General features: G+C 54.9%; 1 protein-coding gene across 1 annotated transcript in view; it reads left to right on the top strand.

Annotated features, from left to right (window-relative positions):
- RERE (arginine-glutamic acid dipeptide repeats) overlaps nucleotides 1-7,578 on the top strand; it is a 130,434-nt gene extending 122,856 nt beyond the window's left edge. Inside the window, exons 18-23 of the mRNA XM_041419549.1 lie at nucleotides 1-1,015; nucleotides 1,224-1,446; nucleotides 1,906-2,626; nucleotides 3,864-4,010; nucleotides 4,186-4,366; nucleotides 4,758-7,578. The exon at nucleotides 1-1,015 is cut by the window's left edge and continues 29 nt beyond it. Coding sequence (XP_041275483.1) covers nucleotides 1-1,015; nucleotides 1,224-1,446; nucleotides 1,906-2,626; nucleotides 3,864-4,010; nucleotides 4,186-4,366; nucleotides 4,758-4,791 — 2,321 coding nt within the window. The 3' untranslated portion in view covers nucleotides 4,792-7,578. The remainder of the gene's footprint in view (nucleotides 1,016-1,223; nucleotides 1,447-1,905; nucleotides 2,627-3,863; nucleotides 4,011-4,185; nucleotides 4,367-4,757) is intronic.
- The last annotated feature ends 5,927 nt before the right edge of the window (nucleotides 7,579-13,505 follow it).

Raw genomic sequence — 13,505 nt, 5'->3', positions numbered from 1 at the left:
CCCCCGCACCCCCCGCTCCCCACTCGCACATCCAGCAGGCCCCCGCGCTGCACCCGCCAAGGCTGCCGTCTCCCCACCCTCCCCTGCAGCCCCTGCAGCCCCAGAGCCAGCCCGCGCCCGCCCCGGCGCAGCCGCACGCGCAGCCCCCGCTGCACGGCCAGCCGCAGCCTGCCCCTCACAGCCTGCAGGCCCAGCCGCTGCTGCCCCACGCCGGGCCTGCCCAGCCCTTCTCCCTGCCCGCCCAGCCAGCTCAGTCTCAGGTGCCCCTCCAGACGCAAGCCCCGTCCCACTCGCACTCGGGGCTGCAGGTGACGCAGCCCGTGCTGCCCAGCACGGCCTCGCTGCAGCCGGCGCAGCCTCCCCGCGAGCAGCCGCTGCCGCCCGCCCCCATGGCCATGCCTCACATCAAACCTCCCCCCACCACGCCCATCCCGCAGCTGCCCACCGCTCCGGCCCACAAGCACCCTCCCCATCTCTCCGGGCCGTCTCCGTTCTCCATGAACTCCAACTTGCCTCCGCCGCCCGCTCTGAAGCCTCTGAGCTCGCTGAGCACTCACCACCCTCCGTCCGCGCACCCTCCTCCCCTGCAGCTGATGCCTCAGAGCCAGCCGCTGCAGTCCTCGCAAGCCCAGCCTCCCGTTCTGACCCAGAGCCAGAGCCTTCCTCCTCCTGCCAGTCACCCCCCCTCTGGACTCCATCAGGTTTCCTCCCAGCCGCCCTTCTCTCAGCACCCCTTTGTGCCCGGGGGCCCCCCTTCCATCACGCCTCCTTCGTGCCCCTCCACTTCCACGCCGCCCGCCGTGCCTGGCATCCCTCTGCAGACCCCCATCTCCACGTCAGCAGCTTCTAGTGGGACAGTGCCCGTGGTGACAGCCTGCACGCTGCCACCCATCCAGATCAAGGAGGAGGTCCCCGATGAAGCTGAGGAGCCGGAGAGCCCTCCACCCCCACCCCGGAGTCCGTCCCCAGAGCCCACCGTGGTGGATATCCCCAGTCACGCCAGTCAGTCAGCCAGGTATGGAGCTTCCATCAGTGCTCTTTGCCTCTTCTGTACTCCACTGTCTGTGGACCAGTACAGTTAATTTTCTCCTGGCTTTCTGGGAAGCTGGTAGTGCTTGGTGTAAGTGTAGAATGATATTTTTTAGTTTGGGCATACAGCTCTCAAATCCCACGCTCTTGCACCTTTCCCAGGGCTGAGGTTTTCTCTCTTGTGTTCCTTTCAGGTTCTATAAGCACCTGGACCGTGGCTACAATTCATGCTCCAGGGCAGACCTGTACTTCATGCCTCTGGCAGGATCCAAACTGGCCAAGAAGAGAGAAGAGGCCATCGAAAAGGCCAAAAGGGAAGCGGAGCAGAAAGCCAGGGAAGAGAGGGAAAGAGAAAAAGAAAAAGAGAAGGAGAGAGAGAGGGAGCGTGAGCGTGAGAGAGAAGCGGAAAGAGCTGCGGTAGGTCCGGTTCTGGCACGGGGGTGGGTAAGGGAATTGATGGCTGGGTCTGAGCTGGGTGATGCTGCAGGATGCAGATCCCCAGGAGCACTTCAACACTCTCAGGGGTCTCTGAGCATGGAGCTGCGTGTAGGGACTGAAATCCAGCCCGCTCTGAGCACCTCTCGACCTGCCTGGGACTGTCTTCTCCTTAAAGGAAATGGAGAGTTTCTGCCCCTGGACTGGGTCTGTGGGAAGCCAGAGCAGCTGGGCAGAACTAGGCCGGTTGTTTGCATTTACCTTGCAGTAGGAGAGCACCGTGCAGACACAGTGAATGCCTTTGTGTCCTCGCACTGCTGTGCACACGAGTGCTGTCTCCTGGAGAAGGGGCTGGAGGCGGCGGGGAGGTGTGCGTGCGGCTGAGGTGCTCTAAGCCGGCTCTGTTGACCTGAGGCTCTCTCCCCCCGTTGTGTGCAGCAGAAGGTGTCCAGCTCCTCCCACGAGGGCCGTCTCGGCGAGTCCCAGCTCAGCGGGCCGGCCCACATGAGGCCTTCCTTCGAGCCGCCCCCGACCACCATCGCGGCCGTGCCCCCCTACATCGGGCCGGACACGCCGGCGCTACGGACGCTGAGCGAGTACGCGCGGCCCCACGTCATGTCCCCGACCAACCGCAACCACCCCTTCTTCGTGCCCCTCAACCCCACGGACCCGCTGCTGGCCTACCACATGCCCGGCCTCTACAACGTGGACCCCACCATCCGCGAGCGGGAGCTGCGCGAGCGCGAGATCCGCGAGCGCGAGATCCGCGAGCGGGAGCTGCGCGAGAGGATGAAGCCCGGCTTCGAGGTGAAGCCCCCGGAGCTGGACGCGCTGCACCCCGCCACCAACCCCATGGAGCATTTCGCCAGGCACGGGGCGCTGACTATCCCACCCACGGCGGGGCCTCACCCCTTCGCCTCCTTCCACCCGGGGCTGAACCCCCTGGAGAGGGAGAGACTGGCGCTGGCGGGGCCGCAGCTGCGGCCGGAGATGAGCTACCCGGACAGGCTGGCGGCCGAGCGCATCCACGCCGAGCGCATGGCCTCGCTCACCAACGACCCCCTGGCGCGGCTGCAGATGTTCAACGTCACCCCCCACCACCACCAGCACTCGCACATACACTCGCATCTACACCTACACCAGCAGGACCCCCTACACCAAGGTGAGCCCTTGGGGTGCTTCCGCAGGGAGCAGCTGGGAACGGGCCAGGTCTGAGCCTGGAGCCCACGTGGGGAAATGCCCGTCTTCGTGTTCTGTGCTGTGTAAGGTTGTGGGGACTAAAGTGCAGGTACTTTTTTTGTGGGGTGATGGCAACACCGCGGCGATCTTCCTTCAGACTCTCACTGTGAAAGGTTTGCTGCTTTGTTGTTGTGGGGTGGTTTTTTTTAAGTGCTGCTGTCCTAGAGCAGCGCCTTACAGCTGTAATAATTAATACTCTCAGAAATGAATCTGTGCCTTGCCCATTTCTGAAGCAAGGTACGTGATTACTGCTCCAGAGTCCTGAGATGAGGCACTCAGCAGAAATGTTCACATTTTCTGGTGGCAGACTGGAGAGAACATGGCAAGCCAGGCACCAGGTGCTGCAGCTGCCAAGTGAGGGCAGGGGAAAGTCAGAGTAAAATGCAGGTTCTGGTGTCTGGCTGCCAGTGCAGTGTTTGTGCAAGCAAATGTAGAATTCTTTGCCCTGGAGCAAAGTGTCCATTAAATGTGCTGGGATGCCCACTTTTGGAGCTGGAGGGAACGTGAGTGTGGTTGCAGAAGCCAGATGGGACAGCAAGGAAAGCTGCAGGGTGCTGTGAGGTTCTGGAGGAAAGCTGCAGGGTGCTGTGAGGTTCTGGAGGGCTGGAGGGTTGCAGGTGGGACATGGCAGTGCTGGATATCAGCCTTGCTGAAGCTGCTGAGGCTCACTGCAGGAATCACAGATGGGCTCAGGTGCAGGCAGGTTTTGACACAGCAGCAGAGGAGTTTGACACAGGCTGTGTGTGTACAAGGATCCTGTTGCCAGCTGAGCCAGTCAGTGAGCACCTCTGTGCAGGTAAGTCTGGATGCTCCCCAGGTGCTTGTTCTGGGCAAAACCATGGCTTCTGCATTGTCCCTGCCAGTCCAGAGAGAGGCTGGTGCAGACACAGCCAAGGCAGTTCACTGCCAAGTCTCTCTGTGTGTTCGAGGAGTGATTTGGCTTTGTGCTCTGCCAGGTCCAAGCACAGTGAGGGGCTCTGGGCTGGTTCTTGCTCCAGGTGGCTCCACCTGTGCTCAAGGCTGTCAAAACCCCTGTGTCTCCTTAGAGTGGGGATGAGCACAGGGTGGTGACCCCACATTTGTGCTGTGCACCAGCTGAGGGAATTGTTGTGGCTTTGTGTTCCTTTCCCCGGTGGAAACTTTCTCTCCTTCTCTCTCAGGCTCAGCAGGACCTGTTCATCCCCTGGTGGATCCTTTAGCAGCTGGACCCCACCTGGCACGTTTTCCATACCCACCTGGGACCATCCCCAACCCATTGCTAGGGCAGCCACCTCACGAGCATGAAATGCTCCGACATCCAGTCTTTGGTGAGCATTTTATGGTCCTTTGCAAGGGTTGGCTTTGATCTGCAGTGCCATCTTTTACTCTGGGGTTTAACATTTCTCAGTGGGGGGAGTCGAGCCGTGACTTTGGGTGGCCGTGGTGGCTTGGTGGGATGAACAAGAAGCAAACCAGAGTGTAAAAGTGCTGCCTGTCCCCCAGGTACTCCCTACCCTCGGGATCTGCCTGGTGCCATTCCACCTCCCATGTCAGCAGCCCACCAGCTGCAGGCCATGCACGCCCAGTCGGCAGAGCTGCAGAGACTGGCAATGGAGCAGCAGTGGTTGCACGGGCACCCTCACATGCACGGTGGGCACCTACCCAGTCAGGAAGATTATTACAGGTGAGGCTGCTTTTGGGGAATTCCATCCTCTTCCTCCACATCCCTTCTTTTTTCTCTCGGAATTTTCTCCTCTCTTGCTGTGTGCCGAGCCCCGATGCAGTTAGAGCTGAAAGCTGTGCTCAGACCTGCTGTGGGCACATGGGAAGCGAGGTCCAAATTTCTGGCACAGCATGAGAACAGCTGGGTGTCTGTCCTGTTGCAGGATCCCTTGTCATGTCCCACCTGCAGAGCTGGCACTGGTGACTGTGCCCACCTGGGGCTACCCTGGGCTGGGGCAGTGCCCGGGGTGGTGCTCAGAGCTCACAGCCCTGCTCCCTGCAGGGCTGGCAGGAGGGCAGAGCAGTCTCACACCTCCTTTGTTGTGTTAAAACGAGTTTTCTTTCTCTTGCAGTCGACTGAAAAAAGAAGGCGACAAACAGTTGTAATAAATTATTTATTTGTAACGCTGGCTATGGAAACCCCAGTCCTTGGGAAGGAGTGGAACATTTTTACATACAAGAAGAGCTACAAAAGGAAAAGAATATCTTATAAAGATTTCTTTATATATTTAAAACAGAAGCAGCCACCCAACAAGTAGAGACTTATCAGCATAGTGTTCATTTGTAGAGAAGATTTCTCAAGACTGGTGTGGGTCTCCCTGCATGAAAACGTATTCAGAAGCCTATTGGAAATACAGGACTGTGTGGAATATTCAGAGAACTTCCTGCAATCTTGGTTTTTTTTTTTTTTTTCTTTTCTTTTCTTACTAGTTTGTTTTCAGTAGGTGCTAGAATCAGGTTCACAACACAAGTCACTGTGTGAAGGGACACTCAATGCATCTATAGGTAATTAAAAAAAAAAACAAGGATTGCAAGTAGGTGACATAACAAGCTCTGAATCCAAGTGCTATAATAATAAAAAAAAATTACTTTTATTTTAATACATTGTAGGAAATCTTCATAATTTTAAAGAGAGCTCAGTTCTGCAGCATGGCTTTTTAAGTCTGTAAATAACTTTTTTTGGGTAGAGGGGAGAAACAAAACAAAACAAACTCCAGAAACGTTTATCTTGATTTTCAGTAACATCACAAATTGTGAATTCCTACCTGGTATTGACAGAATACAGAGTTGATTTTTTAATAAAATATATATATATAATTATCCCTTTAATTAAAGGGAATGATGGGTATCAATAATTTCAAATGGGTAAAAGCTTGACATTTGGTTTGATATCAACAATAAGCATTAAAGGGATTTGCAGGGATAATGTTGCAAATGACTGTTTCTGTTCTTGGTTTTTTGGTTGGTTTGGGGGTTTTTGTTCGTGTTCCATCTCTCTGTTCTGCAGCTGATTTTGTTGAGTTGGGTTTCTCAGCAGCTCACATGTCCCTTGGACCCCGCTGACCCTTTTGGTGCCACCTTCAACAGTTCATTTCCAGTGTGGCCATAAAACACTTCTCTCCCGTGACCTTTTGAGACTTAATCTAGCTCCACTGGGCAGAAAGTTCAGAGAAACAATCTGTCCTAAAAATCTCTTTTTAATGATTTTAAAGGTTCCAGGGTTCTGTGCTTGGGGAGGACGTGCCTTTCCTGGCCTCCTGTCTGATAAATTCCTAAGAAAAGTGGGCTTGGCAGCTTGGTTTTCATGGAGTTGTGTTGCAAAGACCAGTCTGTTTTTCTCTTTGACTGTTTGAGTTTGGGTTTTTCTAAGCAAAAACCGCTTAAGTGCCAGCAGTGTTGTGTCCCTGGGCCAGGGACACTTTGTGCCTCCCCACCCACAGTCCCTGCAGGGTGGCTCCTCTTGGCTGCTTCCCACCAGGATGGGGAGAGGAGGGGAATTCACAGCGAGCATTCAAGGAGGCAGCTCTGCTTACAAGGCAGATTTTTAACGTTTTTTTTCCCCCCAGTTTTGCCACAGTTTTTCTTTGCTGGAGCAGAGGGTGATGCGACCGACGGACACGTGGAGCTGCTGGTGATTTTTTTCTGCTGGTGCCCCCGTTCTCTCTCTCCACTCACAGTGCTCTCTGCTGCTGTAGCCTGTTCAGTGTGATGGTTGTGTCCTAGGACTGCCCTGAGCCACTCTGATGAGGTTGTAGTTAATCAGCTGCAGGCACAGTGCTCATCCCCCTCCTGCTGCTCAGCCCCGTTCCCCACTTAAAAAAACCTTCCAGGCCCACTGAGGCAAGAGTGGAGGGGATTTTCCTGCTGGAATTCCCTCGTTGCTGTGCCCCAGTGCAGATCTCAGTGCTGAAGCCCTGCTGAGGTGTTCCACCAGCCCTGCTGTGTTTCACTCTGGGTGAAGGTGTGGGGAGGGACAGGTTCTGTTCCTGGCCAGTCTGGGATCCAGGGAGGTGAAGTCCTTGTCCTCGTGGCTGTGGGCAGGGATGGGGTGAGAAGGTTTCCTTGGGGAACAGGGATGATTTTTGCTCAGGGCTGAGCAGCCAGGAGGATGGGCCTGCTCAGCAGAGAGTGCCTCAGTGTGCTGTAAAGGGCTCATCAGGCACATCTCAGTTCAGCTTCTCCCCTCCTTTTGTTCTGTGTGGAACTGGGGAGTCTGGGAGAATTCAGCCATTTCTTCTGACCCTTCTCTTGCTGTTTTTTAGCCATAGTTCTTCAGAAAAAGGAAAGCTAATTCCCTCCAGTGGTCTTCTCTGTATTCCTTATTTTTCAGCTGAAGTTACAGTCTGTTTTAAAGTTGTTCACTGATTTATTCTTGTTTTTCCCAGAAGAGCATTCTAATAATTTAAGGGAGCTTTTTTGTTCACATCATTCAGCAAATAAGCACTGAAATTCCTCAGTTTTAGCCCAGTGATTAACTACAACTTTACCTGCAGTGGCTTCTGAAGCCGTCTCGGTGTTCGATGCCGTTTTTAAAAAACAAAAAAACAACCCAGACCTTTTGATTTTCTTTCAAGAAATCTCTCTTTATTTTTCCTCTGTTCCGAAAGTTTATTTTAAAATTTTGCTTTAGTGTTTTTGAAACGTCTCTCTTGTTCTATGTCGTCATGGTTGAGCTTGTTTCACTGCACCGTTCGAGCAGAGTGTACATTCTGACTGCTACATTTATATATATCTTGAAGCTTAATGTATATATGAGTAGTTTGCCATGGGATAACACAGTGTAAACAGAGTAGAAACCCAGAAATCGTGACTTCTGTGTTCTCTCCATTTGAGTATTTTGTAATTTTTTTGAAATATTTGTGGACATAAATAAAACCAAGCTACACTACAGCAGCCAGGTTTTGCCTGCAAGTGAAATGTGTCTCTTGATTGTTGTTGGTGGGAGAGGAGCTGCTTTCACCTGGGATGATGTGGGTGCTGCCGTGGCCACCTTGTCTGGTTCAAACCTGTCTTTTCTTGCCTTCATTTTTTCCCTCTTTGAGTGAATTTTGTTTTTAATGCACAGAACACAAACACCAACATCACGTCCAGTTCTGCATCCTTGAGTGGCATTGCTGCTCTGCTGCTCAGTCTCCAGTTTAATGCTCTGGGGACACCCCAGTGGCTGCATTTTTGGGAGTTGTTTTTCCTGGGAGAAAAAACAGCAAACAGGTTTTTTCCTCATTTGAGCACAAGTGACCCCCAGCTGGCAAGAGCTGCCCTCCAAAGGGGTCATTGCAGAGAGGGAGACCCACAGCACCTCACTGTCTGCTCAGTGCCCTGGAAAAGCTGAAATTGCCTTCCAATTCCACCAGCTGGTAGGGCTGCCAGGGATGCAGCGTGTGAGTGAGTGTGAGGATCAGCATCTCCCAGCCCCAGTTAGGGGTTGGGATGGCACAGGGAGCTCTGCACAGCAGTGTTGGCCAGCAGGGAGGTGTGCAGGCTGCTCCCTGCTCTGCTGCTGCTGTGGCAGTGTCAGCAATGGTGTTTTGAGTCCAGGTCAGGGTAATTCTTGCTCTGGGCACTCAGAGGAGTGAGCTGCTGCTGGAGCTGGGTGACACAAGGCAGGATGCTGCTCTATTTATACCCCCTGGCATTTTGGGAGGGGAAGGTCAGCTCTTGTCTGCTGGAAATAGCTTCTGAAAGTGCTTTTTCCAAGCCTGTGCTATTTATTTTGGCATTTCTTTTTTTAATTCCTCGTGTTCACTGTAGAACTTGAGGGGGCTCAGGCTGCACTGTCCTGCTTGGGAAGTTCTGAGTTTCCAGATGTGAAATGATGGATTCCACGGGGACGGGGCTGAGGAGGACTTTTACCCCTGGATAAAGTGAACAGGGCAGTTACTGAATTGTGGTTCTGTGCTCGTGGGGTCCTGCTGTGGCAGGGGGGGAGCTGGCAGCCCTGGGCTGGGTGGCTTTGTCACCTTGGCACATCTCTGAGGCCGTGTCAGCTCCAGCAGCCTCCCAACAGCTGGGGTTGGATAAAATCCCCTTGGTGGGTTTGTCCTGCCTCTTGAGTTGGACTGTTCTAGTGTCACCCAGCTGTCACTTCTATCCTGCTCTCTAGTTCACTCCTTCACAGCTTCCTGCTCTTTATGGAGGGGCAGCTACAATGGGCATCAGCAGCAGTGTTTGAAATGAAATGGGCATCAGCAGCAGTGTTTGAAATTAAATGGGCATCAGCAGCAGGGTTTGAAATGCACATCAGCAGCAGTGTTTGAAATTAAATGGGCATCAGCAGCAGTGTTTGAAATTAAATGGGCATCAGCAGCAGTGTTTGAAATGCACATCAGCAGCAGTGTTTAAAATGAAATGGGCATCAGCAGCAGTGTTTGAAATTAAATGGGCATCAGCAGCAGTGTTTGAAATGCACATCAGCAGCAGTGTTTGAAATTAAATGGGCATCAGCAGCAGTGTTTGAAATTAAATGGGCATCAGCAGCAGTGTTTGAAATGCACATCAGCAGCAGTGTTTGAAATTAAATGGGCATCAGCAGCAGTGTTTGAAATTAAATGGGCATCAGCAGCAGTGTTTGAAATGCACATCAGCAGCAGTGTTTAAAATGAAATGGGCATCAGCAGCAGTGTTTGAATGAAGTGGACAGCAGCAGTGTTTAAAATTAAATGGATATCAACAGCAGCGTTTGCAGCAGTGCCAGGGGACCCTCAGGAGTAAAGGAACACGCTGTGGTGTCACCACTCTGCTTTCACATCCCTGTGCTGCAGATTGTGAGATTCCAGACAAATTCTCCCTTTTCCTTCCCTGTTATTTAAAGCCGAGCTCCTTGGCTTCACTGATTTCTTCTGGAGAGAGTTTCTGGGCCAGAAACTGTTGGGAGGTGTTGTGACAGAAATGCCTTCATCTAAATGTAAATGTTGCTGCCCTGCCTCGGGCTGCCTTTGAGAGGCTTTTTTCTGTGGCAAGCAGCTCCAAAGTAATGGTCCCAATCAATTTATTCATGTCAATAAAAGCTCTTTTATATGTTTATTTGAAATATATTCTGGGCTGATGGGACCGTGTTTGTTTTTCAAGCAGGTGTGTCAGATGGAGTGAGAGAGAGGGAGCAGGAAATAATAATGAGAATAATAATAAAAATAGAAACAATAATGAGGAGAAGGAAAAGGAATGCTGTAGGTCTGGCTGGGAGGAGTTACAATTTGGGGTCTTGAGGGGGGGAAGAACAAAGTGCCTCAGTAGTGGGACACGAGGAAATAGGAGAGAGCTGCCAGTGCTGGGATGGCTCAGGTTGGGTCGGGCTGGGGTAAAGGAGATCCACACAAAGCCCTTGCCACAAACTGAGATTTTCTGAGTCACCCGAGTGCAGAAACATCTGCCTGCACATCTGGGACAGAGTCAGCCTGACATTCTCTGGCCCCTGAAAAGGGAAGGCAGGTAAGGGGCGCCGCGCCAAAGTGCAAACCACAATTCCTAAACTTACTTGTGCTCTGCACTGAAATGTGAATTCTGTACGTGCATCTCCTGCCAGCAGCAGGCACGAGCAGGGCTCTGTGTGCCTGCCTTCCATTTCCTTGTGAGCTGCTGTGGGGTACCCGGCTGTGCCCTGGCAGCCTCAGGCCACGGGCTGGGCAGTGCTGGTGGCAGTGCCAGCTGCTGTGCCCTTGCAGGTTGTGTAACCCTGCCTGCAGCTGCAGCCTTGCCTTTCCTGCAGCAGCTGCTTGGCATTCGTGACAAATTACTTAATGGCCCACTGAGGGATAAATCTGTGCCCAGGGTGTGCCAGTCTGCCCAGGTGAGGGATAAATCTGTGCCCAGGCTGTGCCAGTCTGTCCAGGTGAGGGATAAATCTGTGCCCAGGCTGTGCCAGTCTGTCCAGGTGAGGGATAAATCTGTGCCCAGGCTGTGCCAGTCTGTCCAGGTGAGGGATAAATCTGTGCCCAGGCTGTGCCAGTCTGTCCAGGTGAGGGATAAATCTGTGCCCAGGGCCGTGCCAGTCTGCCCAGGTGAGGGATAAATCTGTGCCCAGGCTGTGCCAGTCTGTCCAGACGAGGGGTAAATCTGTGCCCAGGCTGTGCCAGTCTGTCCAGGTGAGGGACAAATCTGTGCCCAGGCTGTGCCAGTCTGTCCAGGTGAGGGATAAATCTGTGCCCAGGCTGTGCCAGTCTGTCCAGGTGAGGGATAAATCTGTGCCCAGGGCTGTGCCAGTCTGTCCAGGTGAGGGATAAATCTGTGCCCAGGCTGTGCCAGTCTGTCCAGGTGAGGGACAAATCTGTGCCCAGGCTGTGCCAGTCTGTCCAGGTGAGGGATAAATCTGTGCCAGGGCTGTGCCAGTCTCTCCAGGTCTATTTTGGTTCTGCCACCACTCCCAGGGTGCTGCTGCTGTGCCTTGGCTTCCCTGGTACAGAACAGAGGTAAAGCTTCCTACTGCTCTAAATGAGAGTTTAGTTCTTCCAGAAGAGCTGTGGGCAGAGGGATTCCCACTGCTGGTGCAACAGAGATGGAAGAGACTCAGCAGAGGCTTTTGAGAGCCCTGAATCCTGATGGCTCCAGGGTTTGTGATTGCAGTGCCACCACTCCAGTGGGACCTGAGTGCCGGGTTACTGCCACCCTCCTGCAGTCCTGACCTGTGCCAGCCCCACCCTGAGCTGCTGGACTGGCACGGACCCCGTGCAGGAGGAGTGCTGCAGCTGGCTCCATGCTCTCACAAGGCTCAGTTATTACTTTATGATATGATATTAATGGATATTATACTGACTGTGCTGAAGAGTGCAGAAAGGACACTTACTGAATGCTAAAAAGAGAATAAAATATAAAAAATATAAAATGTGTCCTGACTGCAGCTCTCAGTGTGATTGGAGAGGGGGCACTGGGCACTGACCAGGGCATAGACAATGGCACTGACCATGGCACTGACCATGGCACTGGGCACTGACCATGGGGCACTGGCACTGACTATGGCACTGACCAGGCACTGACCATGGGGCCCTGGCACTGATCATGGGGCACTGAGCAGGCACTGACCATGGCACTGACCATGGGGTCCTGGCACTGACCATGGCACTGACCAGGCACTGAGCAGGCACTGACCAGGCACTGAGCAGGCACTGACCATGGGGCACTGACCTGGGCACTGACCATGGCACTGGCCATGGCACTGGCCATGGCACTGACCACGGCACTGACCTGGGCACTGACCATGGGGCACTGACCATGGCACTGGCCATGGCACTGACCAGGCACTGAGCAGGCACTGACCATGGCACTGACCATGGCACTGAGCAGGCACTGAGCAGGCACTGACCATGGGGCACTGACCATGGGGCACTGACCATGGGGCACTGACCATGGCACTGACCAGGCACTGAGCAGGCACTGACCAGGCACTGAGCAGGCACTGACCATGGGGCACTGACCTGGGCACTGACCATGGCACTGGCCATGGCACTGGCCATGGCACTGACCACGGCACTGACCTGGGCACTGACCATGGGGCACTGACCATGGCACTGGCCATGGCACTGACCAGGCACTGAGCAGGCACTGACCATGGCACTGACCATGGCACTGAGCAGGCACTGAGCAGGCACTGACCATGGGGCACTGACCATGGGGCACTGACCATGGGGCATTGACCATGGCACTGACCATGGGGCACTGAGCAGGCACTGAGCAGGCACTGAGCAGGCACTGAGGCTCCCTCCCTTGCCCAGGCTGCCCGTGCTGCTCTCCCGTGCCCCCCGAGGCCCCGGTGCCAGGGCAGGATTTGCCACGGGATGGCAGCAGCTGCTCGGGAAACGGGAACCAGCCCTGGAGCATCTCCGGAGCCTCAACATTCTCCGTCCCTGCCCCGGCCCTCCGCCCCCTGCAGCTCTCGGATTGTTTTTGGCCGAGGTGGAAATCACAACCCCGGCGCTGTCCCGGCAGGGAGTGACCCGGGAGGAGGAGGAGGAGAAGCCTGGGCTGCTCCCTCAATCAATATCCACACTTCTGCACGCCCGGGGCTTTCTCTGGGCACACCAGAGAGCTTTTTTAGGGGCTGCTCTGTCCCCCAGGTCACCCTGAGCTCAGCTGGGCGGGGGGAAACTGAGGCACAGCTCGCTGAGGTCACACAGGGGCTGGCACTGTCCCCGTCCTGCTCCGGGTCGTTCCTGTGGCTCCGGCTTTGCAATGGGCAGGTTCCTCTGGGCTGTGCCTTGGGTAAAACAAAACACTCCTTGGAGTCAGGGAATGCTGCTGCCCTGCCAGGCACAGGGTTTGGCTTTTGGGGACCGGCTGTGAGCGTGTGGGAGCCGGTGTGACACGGAACTCACCTGGCTGGAAAGCTGAGTGGGGGAGGAAATTGTGGGGAGGGGGTCTGGGCCCTGTGAGAGGGGTCAGGGGTACCCCAGTGCCCTGGGAGAGGGGTCAGAGGCACCACAGTGAGCTGTGAGAGGGGTCAGGGGCACCCCAGTGAGCGGGGAGGGGGTCAGGGCACCCCAGGGAGCTGGGAGGGGGGTCAGGGGCACCCCAGTGAGCGGGGAGGGGGTCAGGGCACCCCAGGGAGCTGGGAGGGGGGTCAGGGGCACCCCAGTGAGCGGGGAGGGGGTCAGGGCACCCCAGGGAGCTGGGAGGGGGGTCAGGGGCACCCCAGTGAGCGGGGAGGGGGTCAGGGCACCCCAGGGAGCTGGGAGGGGGGTCAGGGGCACCCCAGTGAGCGGGGAGGGGGTCAGGGCACCCCAGGGAGCTGGGAGGGGGGTCAGGGGCACCCCAGTGAGCGGGGAGGGGGTCAGGGCACCCCAGGGAGCTGGGAGGGGGGTCAGGGGCACCCCAGTGAGCGGGGAGGGGGT

Source organism: Onychostruthus taczanowskii, unplaced genomic scaffold (assembly GCF_017590055.1).
Source record: "Onychostruthus taczanowskii isolate IOZ18803 unplaced genomic scaffold, ASM1759005v1 scaffold61, whole genome shotgun sequence".
Taxonomy (NCBI): Eukaryota; Metazoa; Chordata; class Aves; order Passeriformes; family Passeridae; genus Onychostruthus; species Onychostruthus taczanowskii.
The sequence above is the reverse complement of the archived record's forward strand: the minus strand, read 5'-3'. Positions and strand labels throughout refer to the sequence as shown.